This window comes from Macrotis lagotis, chromosome X (genome assembly GCF_037893015.1).
Source record: "Macrotis lagotis isolate mMagLag1 chromosome X, bilby.v1.9.chrom.fasta, whole genome shotgun sequence".
NCBI lineage: Eukaryota > Metazoa > Chordata > Mammalia > Peramelemorphia > Peramelidae > Macrotis > Macrotis lagotis.
The window spans coordinates 493,850,848-493,867,841 of record NC_133666.1 but is presented as its reverse complement, the minus strand read 5'-3'; the positions used below and the strand labels follow the sequence as shown (position 1 = coordinate 493,867,841).

The following is a 16,994-nucleotide window of genomic DNA, read 5'->3' as shown; positions in this document are numbered from 1 at the left end:
CTATATCACTGACCTGCTGAACCAGAGTCTCATTTGCTGATAGAGCTCCCCCCTCCTACTTGCCTGCACCCACCTGTCTTGGGTTGTGTTCCCCTTTTACCCACAGGAGATAAAATTTTTCCCAAAGTCCTTCTAAAATTGCTTGCTTCACTCTTTTTTGTGGGTTCTGTCACTCTAAAATCCATTTACAGACCTGATTTAATATTGTTTATGAGGGAAACTGGGAAGAACTCAGAAAACTTCCTGACTTCTTTCCCCCATCCTGGCTCTACCCTCCTAAACCTCTGTGAAGTTTGGTGCTATCTAAAACAAACCTGAAAAACATCCTCCATACCATCAGGGCAGGCCTTTTTACAGAGACCTAGCTCTATGGAGTTACAGTGATGAGCAGTAGTAATATCTTCTGCTTGTTAATCATCATGGTCCGTTTAGGTTGCAGATGCAGAATCTTAGGAAATCTTACTTCCTATATCTCTGGAATCACTATAATGGCAAAATTGTCCAAGAATTAACAATTGGCTGTTGTATGCTATAGTGGTAAGAATGCTAATCAGACTTAAATCCTGGACTTAAATCCAAATTCTACACCTTCAAAAAGAATAAAATCTGAAAGTTGGAAGGGACCTTAGCATCCACCTAGTTCAGCCAAGACCTGAAAGGGTTGCCACTACAGTATACCTGACAAACGGTCATCTAGTCTGTGGAGAAGCCCTCATTTCCTGAGAAACCCTCTTCCATTTCTGGACAGCTCTGAATGTTAGAACTTTTTTTCCTTACATCAAACCTAGATTTATCACTTTCCATTTCTACTCATGGATCCTGATTCTGGACCTTGGAACCAAACAGAATAAGGCTAATACGGCTTCTACATGATGACCTTACAAATATTTAAAGGTAGCTTCTCTTCCCCCTTTCTTGCTTTTCTTTTCTCTAAATATTCCTCATAAACTCAAAGTCTTTAACTACCTTGTTGCCTTCTTCTAATGCTTTCTAGCTATTCCATGTGTTTCCTAAACTAAGGTATTGTTCAATCATTCCAGTTGTGTCTAACTCTTCATGATCCTATTTGGAGTTTTCTTGGTAAGGATATTGGAGTAGTTTGCCATTTCCTTCTCCATATCATTTTACAAATGAGGAATTGAAGCAAACAGGCATGTGACCAGATTTGAATTTATGCGGATGAGTCTTTCTGACTTCAAGTACTCTATTCACTGTGTCATAAACTAAGGGGCCCAGAATTTGACATGATATTAGAGATGTAGATTGATTAGGCTAGACTATAGAATGACTATCACTTCCTTATTCCCAGAACTGTGATTTTCTGAATATGGCCTGAACTTTTTTAGTTCCCATATCACACTGCTGACTCATATTGATTTTGCAGTTCTTTGACTTCCATATCTTTTTCAGACAAACTATTGAACCAAACATACCTCCCCCATTCTCTGTGAAATTGTTTGAACCAAAGTATAAGGCAATGACTTTATCCCTATTGAATGTTATCATCTTAGTTTCATTCCAGCACCTAACTATTGAGATCTTTTCAGAGCTTGACCCTGACATCAAGTCTGTTAGCTGTCCCTTCAAGCTTTGTGTCAACTCAAATTTGATAAGAATGCCATCTGTACTTTTATCCAAATTAATGTTAATGACCCAGGTCTAAGCACAGGTAGGTGCCTTAAGTATTCCACTGGGGAAATTCTCTGCTAAGTTGACTTTAAACCACTAAGAATAACTGTGAGTCCAGCTTCCACCAGTTTTGAATCCATCTAACCAAATGATGATCATCTAATCTGTATCTTTCCATCTTCTCCATAACAATAGTTTGAAATAATAGGCAAGCTCTCTCTGGAGCATTCATCTGATGTGTCAACTTAATACAGCTATCAAGAAAAGAAAATAGGGTAATTCTATTACCTGTTCTTGATGAAACTAGGCCTGCTCAACTTTCTAAATGTTTTCTAGCCATATTTTTAATATGTTCTAGAATTTTTCAAGGAACTAACATGAAGTCTATCAGCTTACAATTTTCAAACTATTTTCTTCCCTTTTATTGATAAACAGAATATTTTAGGGAATTAATTTATACTTAAATGTTGACTGATATATGAAATGAAATATTCTTACCAAGAAGGGATACCAAATCAGTCATTGGCTCATTGAGGATGCCACCAAAAGTTCCTGAATGAAAATCTTGATCCCTACATTTCACCTGAAAGAAAAAAGGTAATTGACTTACTGATTTTTGTTTCTTTGTTGAAAGTTCTTGTTTTTTAAACTGCTTTAACACTAACTTTTTTTTAAAGATTTTTGCAAGGCAATGAGGTTTAAGTGGCTTGCCCAAGGCCACACAGCTAGGTAATTATTAAGTGTCTCAGGCCACATTTGAACTCAGGTACTCCTGACTCCAGGGCTGGTGTTCTATCCACTGAACCACCCCTAGCACTAACTTTCTAAGAAAAATAGATGAAGCTCAAATAGCAACATCCATATAAGTATTTACTTTCTGAAGCTGTATAACTTTTTTTTTCACCTTAGTGACCTTTCTCCTTATTATGGTCAAACATTGTCAATAAACTATACCCAATGCCTAAGTTTCTTCATTATCTCCTCTTTCCTCAATTCCCTATAATCTGGTTCCTATTCCCATGACTCCACTATTGGCATATAGAAGAAAGAATACTGGATTTGGGATCTGAATATCTGAGTTCCATCATTGCCACTTATTAGCTTTTTCCTTCTGAATTCTCTGGTAAACCATTCAGTCTTCCATGTTTGAAACCTTAGTATTCCCTGAAAACAAACCATCTTCCTCTTCCTCTCCTCTAACATCCAATCAGTTAATAAATCCAGATGAGTAATTCTACCACTGCAACATGTATTAGATCCACCTCTTCTTTATTTCTCCTGCCTGCTCTGCCAATCCAGCCTCACAATACTACCTCACTGAAGTATTAAAATAGCTTTCCTTCTAGTTCTCCAACCTTCACTCTCTCTCACCTCTTATTCATCTTCTATGCTAATACAAAATAATCTTCCATATGCATAGCTCTCACTATTATTCAAAACCACAAAAGTCTTTCAATTATCTTTTAAATGAAGTTCAAATTCTGTAGTTTATCATTCAAGGACCCTCAAGGGTGCCTTTAAACACCTTTATAGCCTTATGTCTTACTACTTTCCTCCATATAGCCTAAATTCCAATCAAACTGAATTGCTTACTATCTTTTGTACATATTCTATACTTTTCCACTTCTGGGTCTTTGCTGATGCTCTTCTCTATGTAAAAAAGGCTCCTCCTTCCCAACCTGCCCTCCTGTTGAATCCTATCTCCCAGCCCTTAAAGCCCAACTTAAATCTTCCATAATTCTTTAGTCAGTTTCCCTGCTGGAGCAGCATCCAAGATTTCACTTTTCCCCCTTCACAAATTATTTTGGATTATAGTTTTTTGGAATATGTGCTATATCTCCCTATTTCCTGTAACTTTTATGAAAGCTAAATATTGCTTTATCAAAATGTCAGAAACCCTGTTTTAAACCCAGTTGATGTTTAATAGATAGTTTTTGAATGGAAGTCCTGAAGACATGTCTCTTGGATCCACTCTTTCCACTCCATTCCTATTGCCATCACCATCTCTAAATGACCTCAAATTCTTAAAAGGTCTTTTTCTGCTCCAACTCGTTCTTTTTGCCTTATTAATCTTCTTAAAAATATCACTTCCCTAAGATTCATCCCCTTGTCCAAGAACTTCCCTTTTTTTTTTGGAGAGATACAGTCCCTGATATTGCGGAACTTGTAATTTAATGACAGCCTAAAACAAGTGCTTTTTCAGACAAACCCCACCCAAGGATAATTGCAAATTCTTTCAGTAGGTGTGTGGTTATTCTGTACCTTGTTCATCCTCCAACAAATCATGTCTTCATATTGCTCTTCCAGGCTTTCTTGGAAGAAGCCGAAAAAGATGTTTCTATTTTCATATGTTGGAATGTCATGGGAAATGGACATTTAGATCAGGTAGTTGAGGAAGGTGTACCTTCCTCCTCCATTCCTCTGGTAATCAACCAGAAAGTTTTAGGAGGATAATGGGCTAATAATGTTTGGAGAAGTAAAGTAATTTAACAGATTAATGAAGAAAGAGAGGAGTGATGGGGCTGTTCTCTGGAGACTTTTAGAGGGTTTGATGATTGATCCACAAGAAGACAAAAACTAATGTTTTTCTGGTTTCAAAATTCTCTGGGAAAACTCCTATTTAGTGGGGAAAGACCTTAAATCTTTCCCCTGACTCAGATAATCATTACAGTGTTATCTTTTGATGGTGATGGTGATGGTGCTTAATGTTTCATTGATGCTTTTTATCTTTTATAACACTATCATTTTCCCATAACTGCTCTAACTTCCCATCTGCTAAAACTCATCCTTGAAAAAAGAGAGAAGCAAATCAAGTCATTGCTGGAGTAGCATCAGATAGATTGTGCAATATTCTTTATTTGTAGTCCATAAACTCTTTACTGAGAGATTATATAGTCAAGTTGACAAATATTTATTAAGCAGTTTCTATGTCACTGTGCTAAGTAATAAGTATACAAGCCCTTCCCCCACCCCCAAAAACCTTCATCCCTGCTCTCAAGTAAATCTAAAATAGGGGAGAAAGCATACAAACAAATACACACAAACAAAATATATACAAGATAAGTTGGAAAGAAGGCACAGGTGGCTTTTGTCTTCATTGGAAACCCCTGTTATCTATTGCACCTCACTACCAAGACTTCCTCAGTATTCTTGGTAAAATGTCAGAAAGTAGACATCTGCCAATACAATCTCTGAATGAAAGTTTCTGATTTTGTCATAAAGCACCTAGAATTCAAAGAGGAAATAGTAAGTTCTGAATGTTTTATTAAATTTTGTGAATTTTAATTAATGAGATGAGATGATGTGGAACACTACTCTCTTCTTCAGAGTAAAAAAACCCAGTTACTTCCACAATCAATAAGGTGAGGCTATTGAAATGGGAATCAGGAGCCAAACCACTTAGGAAATAATGCCCTCAGGTCCTGTGCTCTCTGGTTTAGATATGCAAGGATATGCAGGAATCCCTAGGAATAATGATGTCTGGGGCAATGGATGTTCTCCCTAGCTATGTATTTGGAGAAGTGGTATTACCACACGTGTCTCTGTGTGTGTGTGTGTGTGTGTGTGTGTGTGTGTGTGTGTGTATAAATCAGGTAGGTGCTAGAAAAATGTTTGTTGAAACCAAATCTTTACAACCACAATTGATAAAATCATCGAGATCTTTCATAGAATATATGTGTATGTGTATACATAAATAGTTTATATGAGAGTTAGTTATAAATTTGTATATAATCCTCAGGAATAATTCTGAATCAGTCAGACCAACCAGCTCTTTCTTGGGTGATTAGTGCTATTATAACCACACCTATAGTTTCCTTTCACTTTTTCCCAGCCAGATATTTCTCATTCATCTTTCTGATATTTTCTCAGTACCTCCACAGTGAAGTATATGTTTCCTCGGGTTCCATAGGTAAGTGCAGGCTTCTTCTTGCTAATCCACAGGTTGTCTGAGATGACTATGTAGTCAACACTAGAGAAGAAACGGTCTTTTTCTCTACGAACAAGCTCATCTAATGAAATTGAACCTGCTTCTTCCATTCCTTCAATGATGAATTTAATATTCACTGGGATATCCTGAATTAAAAAAGCAAAACATCTTATTAACTAATTATATGCCTACTCACCTTCTGTGATTTTGTTGGTATAGGAACTCTTGGTAAGAAAATTCCTTCTAGAGATGATGAAAAAAGGTACAAACATCTCTTGTACAAAAATATTCATAACAGCCCTGTTTGTGGTGCTAAAGAATTGGAAATCAAGTAAATGTCCTTCAAGTGGGGAATGGCTTAGCAAACTGTGGTATATGTATGTCATGGAACACTATTGTTCTATTAGAAACCAGGAGGGATGGGAATTCAGGGAAGCCTGGAGGGATTTGCATGAAATGATCCTGAGTAAGATGAGCAGAACCAGAAAAACACTGGACATCCTTACAGCAACATGGGGGCAATGATCAACCTTGATGGACTCACTCATTCTTCAGTGCAACAATCAGGGACAATTTGGGGCTATCTGCAATGGAGAGTGCCATCTGTATCCAGATAAGGAGATGTGGAGTTTGAACAAAGTTCAAGGACTATTCCTTTTAATTTAGGAAAAAAACTGGTATCTTATTGTCTGATCTTGTTATCTCCTATACTTTATGTTTCTTCCTTAAGGATATGATTCCTCTCTCATCACACTCAATTTGGATCGATGAACAACATGGAAACAATGTAAAGACTGGTAAATTGCCTTCTGTGGGGGTGGGGGTGGGGGGGAGGGAAGTAAGATGGGGAAAATTGTAAAACTCAAAATAAATAAAATCCTTAATAAAAAAAGGAAAAAAGAAAATTCATTCTATCAATGCAGATGGGCAATTAATTGTTTTGTCTAGGTCACTGAAAGGTTTTTGGAGTTTTTATTTTTCTCTCTATCTCTTTGTTGTAACAAACCAATAATAGCAACAAAAATCCTACCATACTCAGAATCATAAACTAACACATCTTCCATCAGAAGATTTTCTAATATTTGAGCCTTAGTATGTATTTCTTTTCAACTATCACTATCATTTCAATCTTCTTTTGAATTTTCTCAAAGAACTTGGATCTTGTGGAAATAGCCAGTGTATTCTAGACTAGGACCTGAGTTTTAAGTGTTCTTAACTCAGAGATGATGGCTCTCTTCTCTGTGGCCATGCTGCCTTTCATTAAATGAATAGAGATTGGACCAGTGACTTCACTATTAAAAGGAGGTCCTGATGGGGAAATTGCTCTTTAATTGCAAGTTGGCACCTTCTATGCCTTTTCTTGTCCTAAGGAGCTGATCAGAAGACAGGTTAGATAATTTGTTAAATATCCGTGAGAGGATCTTCCTGGTTCTGAGGCTACCTCTCTCTCAATAGTACATAATCTATTTCAGGAAGAAACAAGCAAAGATTATGATGATACAGTATTTAACATGTTAATATGTGCATTCAGAAGTGGCAAAACTTAGTGGTATATGAAATCCAATCTCTTGTCAGGTATGTTAGATTAGAAATTCTTTTCAGATGTGTATTGGATTGATGCCTTAGGTCCCTTCTATCTAATTCTATGATAATGTCCAGGAGTAACATGGAGAAAATAGCATTGGTGAAGCTGGGCTTCAAAGGAAAGGTAAGAATGAACAAAGTATGAGGAGAATCTAGGTGCACAGGGAGTAGAGTGAGAAGTGTGTGGCATGTCGTGGAGAATACCTCAGTTTTCTCTTAGGATAGTGGGGAGAGAGTCATAAAGAATTCCCGGGGGGGAAAAAGAATTCTCTGGTCAGAGACAATTTCATTGTGTTCTCTAAGGATACTGACATTTTATTCTCCCTTCTAAAAGGAAAGGTTCAATCCTAGGTCAGTCCATCTTTAAGACAATATCCCCCTTTTTTCTTGGCTCAGTCACGGGCTTTGTAGTTTTTATTTTTCTATCTCTTTGTCATAACAAACCAATGGTAGCAACAAAAATCCCATCATACTTGAAATCATAAACTAGCACATCTTTCAGAAGTTTTTCCAATATTTAAGCCTTAGAATAATTTCTATTTCAAGTAGCTGTTACTTTTCAACTATCATTTCAATCGTCTTTTGAATTTTCTCAAAGGACTTTGATCTTGTGGAAAAAAATGAAACAACTTCTTTTCTAGTTAATGTTTGTGCATGGAAAAATGTCTTTTAAAGTTTTGCAAAATGTTTTTTCCTCTCTATTCACCTTTGATCTTTTGTATCTTTATAACTTATAACTTCAGGTCTTTGTGATCCCCTTGAGGAAATAAGGTTCAAATCCTTACCCAGAGCAGAAAGTATTGGACTAATGCAAATGTAGAGAAAGAAACAGAAGTAAGGTCAAGTGTAAGCTTAGTATAGCAGAATCACACTAATTAGTACTAATGGTGAGAAGAAACTCTTAGATTAGTGAATTTTTTAAAAAAGGAAAAAAAAGAGGGCTGTATAAAGACAATAAGTTAACTTTATTCATTTAGTTAGATAAGTATAAGTGAAAGGAATACTGATTTATGAAACTATATTCCATTGGTATTTCTATATGTTTTAGCAAATCTTTTGAGAGTACTGAAATCTTAATGATATGAGAGCACACTATAGCAGCACTTGGTTAATAAGTAATTGCTGGAAAGTCATTGACACCTACCATGTTTTTTTTGGCAACTTTGGAAACTAAGGTTTGTGAGAAGTGAGAATTCACAGGATTTTTTACATGAAAGCATTTTTAATGTACATACAAAAGTATATTCAGACTGCTAAAAGTCTGAGGTGTTTTCTGCATTTTTCTTTATGATTAATAATGTGGGCTGGCATAAAGAAAGTTCATAGATTTTTAAATTGTACTTTTAAGGTTTTATATAAAACAATAATCCTGTCATTTGAAAAGAACAGAACTGCAGACCTTTTGGATCAGATCAGACCTGCAGGTGTAAATCTTCATGGAAGCTTGCCAAGTTTATTATGAACTGAATAAAGTTGCCTTAAAAACTATGTTCTGGCCATGGGAAACTTAATTACATGGTGGTTCTCAGATTCATCTGGACCACAGTGACCCTATGCAGTCTGAGTCCAGAGTGAAGGGGAATATCATCAAGGGAAGGCCCCACTCCTGCTAAATTAAGATAATCCTGAGTATTCTAATCAACACTGGAAGAGTCCTGGCAATATGGACTCTACTGGAACCCCTTGCAAGAGCTATGTGAGCTCTTAGGTGTTATCTTGGACTTGAGACCCAGCTAAGCTTGGGTTTGTCTTCAACAGTAACAAAAGTTCTTTTTCTCATCTATAAAATGAGGGTACTGAATTAGAAGGAGATTTCCTTGGAGTTCTAACAATCTATGATTTTTGTGATTCTGTTCTTCTAAACAATTTTTTAAAATCTAGAAATAAACAAGATAAGCAGGGATAGAAAGAGAGAAGGTAATAGAAATTTTAAAATATAATGTTTTATAAATGTAAATATTTTTAAAACCAGAAAATTCCAGTCTGCATTACATTAAAAAAAAACCCCAAAACAAATAATAATGAAAAACAATCCACAAGTGTTAGGGAACTTCTAGGGAGGAACTCCCTCTAATACAGTCCCAGAACATTTTCTACACTTTATAGTTTTGGTGAGTTGCTTGAGACATGATAGTAAAACATATTATTAAAAACAGTTAACATTTATTTGTTTCCTAAGTGCTTTACAGTTATTACCTCATTTGATTCTCACAATAATGCTAGGAAATAGCTATTATTATTCCCATTTTACAGATGAGGAAATTAAACTTCATGCCCAGAGTTGTACAAGCTTATAAGTGTCTAAGGATAGATTTGAACTCATGCCCAAGGTACTATCTACTACATCACCTAGCTGACTCATGTCCCTTAGCTTATAAAAGGCAGAAATGTAACTCAGAACTTCCCTGAGCTCTGATGTTTAAGCTTGCTTTGGTTCCAATTCACACATCTCCAATAATGTACGTGAATTGTAGTGGAGAGAAAGCTATTTGGCTAAGAAAGAAGAATAATTAAGCTGAAGCAGCAGAGACCTATAAGCTATGACTATTTTTAATCCAGTTTACTCTTTTTTAAAAAAATAATTTTAAAAATAAATTTTTCCCCAGTTACATGCAAAAGCAAGTTTCAACATTTACTTCCAAAAACTTGAGTTCCAAATTTTTTCCCTTCCTCCCACCCCACACACCCTCATTGAGAAAGTAAGTTACTTGGTATAGATTAAAAATGTGTAACCAAGAAATACATCACTAGTCATGTTGTAAAAGTAAGCATAACACTCTTCCCCACAAAGAAAGAGAAACCTCAAAAAAAATTTTTTTAGGTTCTTTTTTTTTTTTGCAAGGCAAATGGGGTTAGGTGGCTTGTCCAAGGCCACACAGCTAGGTAATTATTATTATTATTATTTTTAGGGGTTTTTTTGCAAGGCAAATGGGGTTAAGTGGCTTGCCCAAGACCACACAGCTAGGTAATTATTAAGTGTCTGAGACGGATTTGAACCCAGGTACTCCTGACTCCAAGGCCGGTGCTTTATCCACTGTGCCACCTAGCCACCCCAAGAAAAATTAAAGTGGAAAAAAAAAAGGATGCTTCAGTTTATATTCAGACACTATCAGCCCTGTCTTTGGGATGGATAGCGTTCTTTATCATATGTCCATTAGAGAAGTTGCTTCAATATTTTTTCCCCATAGTTGCTATTGCTAACTGCATTTCCCTTCATCCTGTTCCCCCCACTTCCAATTATTCCATGCTCTCTCACCTTTCACCCTGTCCTTCCTTATAAATTTATTGCATCTGACTCCCTCTCTTCCATCACCTATACCCCCTCACATCCCTTTTCTCCTATTCCTTATTCTCCTTTTTTCCTATAGATTAAGATAGATTTATATATTCACTCACTCTCCCTCACCTTCCCCCACTTCCACTCCATTGAAAAAGCTTTTCCTTGCCTCTTTTATGTGAAATAATTTACCCATTCTATCTCTCTTTTCCCTTTCTCCCAGAACATTCCTTTTCTTTTCCATTAACTCCATCTTTTTTAACATAATATACCTTCAAATTCAACTCCCACTTGTGCCTTGTCTATATATGCTCCTTCTAACTGCCCCATTAAATAACAAGTTTCATACAAGTTATCAGCATCAACTTCCCATTTAAGAATACACACAATTCAACATCATTAAGTACTTCGTAATTTGCCTTTCCCATCTACACTCTTTATGTTTCACCACTTGAGTCCTGTACTTAAAGATCAAACTTTTTGCTCAGCTCTGGCTGTTTCATCTGGAAAGCTTGAAATTCCCCTATTTCATTGAATGTCCATCTTTTCCCCTGAAAGAGCATATTCAGTTTTGCTGGGGAATTGATTCTTGGTTGTAATCAAATATCATATTCTAAGTCCTACGAGCCCTTAATGTAGAAGCTGCTAAATCTTGTATTATCCTGACTAGAGCTTCATGATATTTGAATTGTATCTTTCTGGCTGCTTGGTAATATTTTCTCCTTGACTTGGGAATTCTAAAATTTGGCAATAATATTCCTGGGCAGTTTTCATTTTGGGATTTCTTTCAGGAGATGATCAGTAAATTATTTCAATTTCTTTTTTCTTTTTTTAGGTTTCTGCAAGGCAAATGAGGTTAAGTGGCTTGCCCAAGGCCACACAGCTAGGTAATTATTAAGTGTCTGAGACCGGATTTGAACCCAGGTACTCCTGACTCCAGGGCCAGTGCTTTATCCACTGTGCCACCTAGCTGCCCAATTATTTCAATTTCTATTTTACCCTCTGCTTCTAGGATATCAGGGCAGTTTTCCTGGATAATTTCTTGGAAAATGACATATAGGCTTTTTTTTGGTTATGACTTTCAGGGAGTCCAATAATTTTAAAATTATCTTTCCTGGATCTCTTTTCTAGGTCAGTTTGTTTTTCCAGTGAGATAGTTTACCTATTCTTCTAATTTTTCATTTTTTTGTTTTGTTTAATTATTTCTTGATTTGTCACAAAGTCAGCTTCCCATTCTACATTTGAAGCAATTATTTTCTTCAGAGAGCTCTTGTATCCCTTTTTTCCATCTGTCCAATTCCATTTTTTAAGGCATTCTTTTCCTCATTGGCATTTTGGACTTTTTTTTTTATTTGACCCAAACTGTTTTTTTAAATGTTATTTTCTTCAGGATTTTTTGTATCTCCTTCACAAAGCTGCTGACTCAGTTTTCATGATTTTCCTACATTGCTCTCATTTCTCTTCCCTTTTTTCCAATTCTGATATAACGAACCCTTCCCTCTGATCTTCCAAGTTGTATTGGGCTGGAAAATTGTTTCTCTCATTCTTTTTGTGAGTTTTACTACTCTAGAATTTGGTTAGAGTCATTAATTAAAGGTATTTGGAGTGGCTTGGGGAAGAAGTCAAGGTAGTCCCTACCTTTGACTCCACCCAATCCAGTTTACTCTTAAATAATGGTATAATATTTAAAGATTTTAAATGGCTATTTCTAGTGGTCACAATCAGAACAAATAGTATTACTAATGTAATAAAATATATATACAAACAATATAAAATATTAATGAAAATTTTTGTGTCATTATCTTTGCATCCCCTTACTACATATACCATATACAGTGGAAGGATGCTGCATTTAGAGTCAAAGGACCTGGTTTCAAATCTGGGGTGTTGTCAAGCCTCTTAATCTCTCTGGGACTTTTTCTTTACCAAAGAATGAAAGGTTGGATTCAATAACCTCTACGGTCCCTTCTAGTCCTAAATCTAGGGTGCTCTGATACCACGGACTGCAAACAATTAAGGACAAAGGTCATGTGTAATCTAAATATTGTCTCTCCTTCAGTACTTAGTAGAATGTTTGTTGAATTTCTTAGTATGAATTATCAATCTATGTGAGATTCAAAAACTGTATCCATAGTCAGTCTCAAAGGATGCTAATGGAGCAATATTATAAAATTTTTTAAGATTCAAATATGCTGAAATATCTTCCTGTAAATTTCTACTTCAATACCTTATTGTTGGGGCAACTAGGTGGTGCAATGAATTGAGCACCAACCTTGATGTCAGGAAGACCTGAGTTTAAAAGTGACCTCAGATACTTACAAGCTATGGGCAAGTCACTTAGTCCCAGTTGCCTCACCAAAAAAACCAAACAATCAGGACAACTTAATTGTAGTGTTGGAGGTACTGACCCTGAGTTCTCTATGGCTATACCACTATAAAACAAGTTCTCCTATGTCCTATCAGCCTGCAAAGGTGAGTATTGCTCATTGTTCAATCACAGGTCTATGATCCAAGATCTAGTTTAATGAAGTTCAGAGAGATTCATCATCAAGTTATATGTAGGGTGATTTATTTTCCAGTCATAGTATCTCTTAAAGATTGTTTGCTAAGTTATCAGGTTTATTACAAGTCAAGAAATCACCTATAGCAATGAAATTTCAGATCTTTTAAATATTGAATTTGTCCAGCCCTGGACAGCTAGGTAGCACACTGAATAGGCTGCCTGATCTGGAGTGAGGAAGACTTATCTTCCTTAGGTCAAATCTGGCTGTGTGACCATGGACACACAGTTTCCTCTTCTGTAAAATGAACTGGACAGAGGGGCGGCTAGGTGGCGTAGTGGATGAAGCACTGGCCTTGGAGACAGGAGTACCTGGGTTCAAATCCAGTCTCAGACACTTAATAATTACCTAGCTGTGTGGCCTTGGGCAAGCCACTTAACCCCATTTGCCTTGCAAAAACCTAAAAAAAAAAAATGAACTGGAGAAGGAAATGGCAAACCACTCTAGTATCTCTGCCAATTAAACCTCAAATGGAGTCACAAAGAGTTAGACATGACTGAAAAAATGACTGAAACCACCTACCCTAATCCCTCCAAACTAGGGATTACTAAATAATGTTCCCTAATGTCTTGAAATTATAAATATGCTGGTGGAGGCATTTTTCACATATTTATTTATAAACACACATATCTATATATCTATATGAGGATCAATAAAACACAGTCCTACCTAAAAAGTATCACATCTAAATATAACTTTAAAAAATTCTTCTTCAATGTATTTCTATCTATTCAGAGATCCTTTCCAGTTATTTATTATGATTGCATTTATTATTATTTCCATGAAATTAATAATCATTTTCTATTTATAATTATCCTTTTAAAATCAATATTATAGACCCCTGGTAACATACTTGGTTTAAGGCTTTGAAGGCATCCACTGCATTAATCCAAGCTAAAACAGGTCCTTTGTTGTCTGTTGCTCCTCGTCCATAAAGTTTTCCTTTAATTGCAAAAGGGGGAAAAAACTGTCAGAACAGTTTTTTATACTTCTGCCAAGTTTAAAAAATTCAAAACAAATTTAACAAGATGAACTATTATGTTAATTGGCACATTTTCATTTTAACCTTGCACAAATCTTGTCTGAAGTTACTAAGTTCATTTCATAGACACAAATTTCATATTTACCCAATGGTTGAACAATGTAAGACAATGATTATTTCAGTGGTTTGGTATCAGATTGACCCCTCATGTCTCATTGGAAGATTGGCCATTGAATGTCATACAATCTATCTGACATTCTGAAAATATGCAACTAGATGAAGAATGAATGAAAGATATCTAAGTTCCTCTCAATGGTTCCTTACAATTTGCTTTTTTCTTTTGTCTTCATAAAATATGAATTATTGGTTTGGCATTTCTAAGCAGGAAAACATTTTCACCATTAGTTGAGAAGTTTTCTTACTGGTGAGAAAGTTCCAACAGTTGAAGAGCTTGTGGTCTCTTAAACAAGTGAAAAAAAAAGGGAGTAGCTAGATGTCACAGTGTATAGAGCACTGACCCTGGGGTCAGGAGGACATGAGTTCAAATTTGTACTCAGACACTTAATTACCACCTAACTATAGGACCCTGGGCAAGTCATTTAACCCCATTGCCTTGCCAGAAAAAAAGTGGAAAAGAAATCAGTACTAGAAAACCAAATGATCTGATGAGGGGAAAAGATCTAGAGGAGGTGAAACAGCATTTCTATTTATTTTATTTGCTAAAATATATAATAAAGGCAAAAGTTATCTATAAAATTTATTTTAAAAAGGTGCAGAAATAATAAATAAAGACTAGATTCCTTTGGAGAGTGGAGTAGAATGACATCATCTTTTGTAAATTCTTGAAAAGAGTATCCAAGAAGACCTGAATTCATGTCCTGCCTCTGATGCACACTGGCTGTGTGACCCTGAGGAAGTCACAGTGTCAGTGCTTTGATGCTGAGTCATGTCTAATTCTTTGCGACCCTACTTAGGGTTTTCTTAGCAAAAGTAATGGAGTGTTGGCCATTTCCTTCTCCAGTTCATTTTATAGATGAAGAAACTGAGGCAAAACAGGGTTAACTGAGTTATCTAGGGTAGCCTGGCAATTAAGTGTCTGAGGTTGAGTTTGAACTCAGTTCTTTCTCATTCCAAGTTCAGCATGCTATAGCCAGTGTACTATATAGCTTGCAGACCAGGTGCTGCCTGAACTGAGTTCTGTAAACTGGAAGTTCCCTATAGCAATGAAATCACTGGTCTAATTCCTATCTCTATATAAACTTAACATCAAACATCCATGCAACTAACGCATTTACTCAATGCAACTATTTGTATTTAAATAAATGAATGAATTTCAGTGTATACAATGTTATCACTTTTCAGTCACTTCTTTTACAATTTCTACCAGGATGCATTCATTCATTCTTGTCCATTTTTCCTGATCCCTTTTGTGACCAATGTTTTCAATTTTTCTGGATCTGATATTTCTTATTATTTCAAAAAAGATCTTTGCATATTTCTTCATGTTTCTTATACTTTTTAATTTGAATTTTATTATACTATTCTTTTACATTAATGTAACATAATTTATTAAACCATTCCTATATTATTAAATCTTTGTTTTCTTTCTTTCCTTCCTTCTTTTTTCTTTTCTTCTCTTCCTTGTTTCCTTTCTTCCTTGTTTCCTTCCTTCCTTTCTTTTTTCTTTTTCTTTCTCTTTCTCTCTTCCTTTCTTTTTGTAATTTATAAATAACACTATTATAAAAATCTTTAACAGAAGCTTTTTTCATTGGGATAATACTCTTAGGATATATATTCTGAACACCAGGATTAATGAGTCAAAGGGTATGATTATTTTGGTTACTTTTACTGTGTATTGCTAGAGTGCTTTCCAAAAAAGATTCTACTAGTTTGAAATTCTTTCAACAATTAATGAGTGCACCAGTTTTAATACAACCCCACTAGCACTGAGTTTTAATGTTTTAATTATTTTTGCCAATTTGAGGTGTTAACTCAAAGCTGTTTTAATTTGTAGTCCTTTTAATTATTAAAGTTGAGCATTTTTCAAGTGATTATTAACAATTTATGTTTCCTCTTTTTTAAAATTGCCCTCTTATAGCCTTTGACCATTTGTATATTTTGAACTGGACCTATGAAAATTTTAATAGTTCCTTATATATTTTAGATATAAAGTTTTTATATGCCATATTAGCCATAAGTATTTTTCCAATCTCTTACTTTTATTTTTCTTTGTATTGTTTTTGTTGTAGAGAAAATTCTTGTTTTTAACATAATCAAATGCATTTATCATACCCTAATAAGTCCTTCTGACTAATAGAAATTTCATTTCCCCTTCACAATTTTGATAAATACCCTTTTCTTTTAAATAGTTTCTCATTGTATGCTTAAGTCTATTATCCAGTTAAAATTCAGTGTGCTATATAGCATCAGAAATGGGTCTAAATCTATTTTCCACTAAATTACTAAACATTTTTTCAAGTCCATTTATTAATAATGAACCATTTCCCCAGTTTTTATCTACTGTGGGTTTTGGGTTTATCAAATTTTAGTATTTTATGTATATTTGGTTAGATTTTTGATTCTGTAAGCTGTTCTATTGATCTTTTTTTTAAATCTAGTTCCAGATAATTTTAAGAACTGCTTTGTACTTAAAATTTAGGAATGTATAACTGTCATTATTACCTTTTCTCCCTTAGCCTTCCTTTTGATTTTATTGACTATTTGTTTTTTCTATATACATTTCATTATGTTTTCATCCATTTCTATAAATAAGTACTTTGCTCTTTTGATTGGTATTGCATAAAACATGTAAGTGAATTTGAGGATTGTTATCATTTTTATTATATTAATCTGACTTATCCTGAACATTGATCTCAAATTATTCAGGTATTCCTTTATTTCCAATATTATAACTTTACTGTTGTACTTTTATAGATCATGTATTTCTGGGTAAGATAATTCTTAAATATTGGGGCAGCTAGGTGGCGTAGTAGATAAAGCACTGGCCTCGGAGTCAGGAGTACCTGGGTTCAA

General features: G+C 35.1%; 1 protein-coding gene across 1 annotated transcript in view; it reads right to left on the bottom strand.

Annotated features, from left to right (window-relative positions):
- Window positions 1-16,994, bottom strand: part of CNDP1 (carnosine dipeptidase 1) — an 88,220-nt gene that overhangs the window by 19,215 nt on the left and 52,011 nt on the right. The window contains 3 exon segments of the mRNA XM_074208610.1: window positions 2,128-2,212; window positions 5,503-5,703; window positions 13,833-13,921. Of these exon segments, the coding sequence (XP_074064711.1) occupies window positions 2,128-2,212; window positions 5,503-5,703; window positions 13,833-13,921 (375 nt within the window).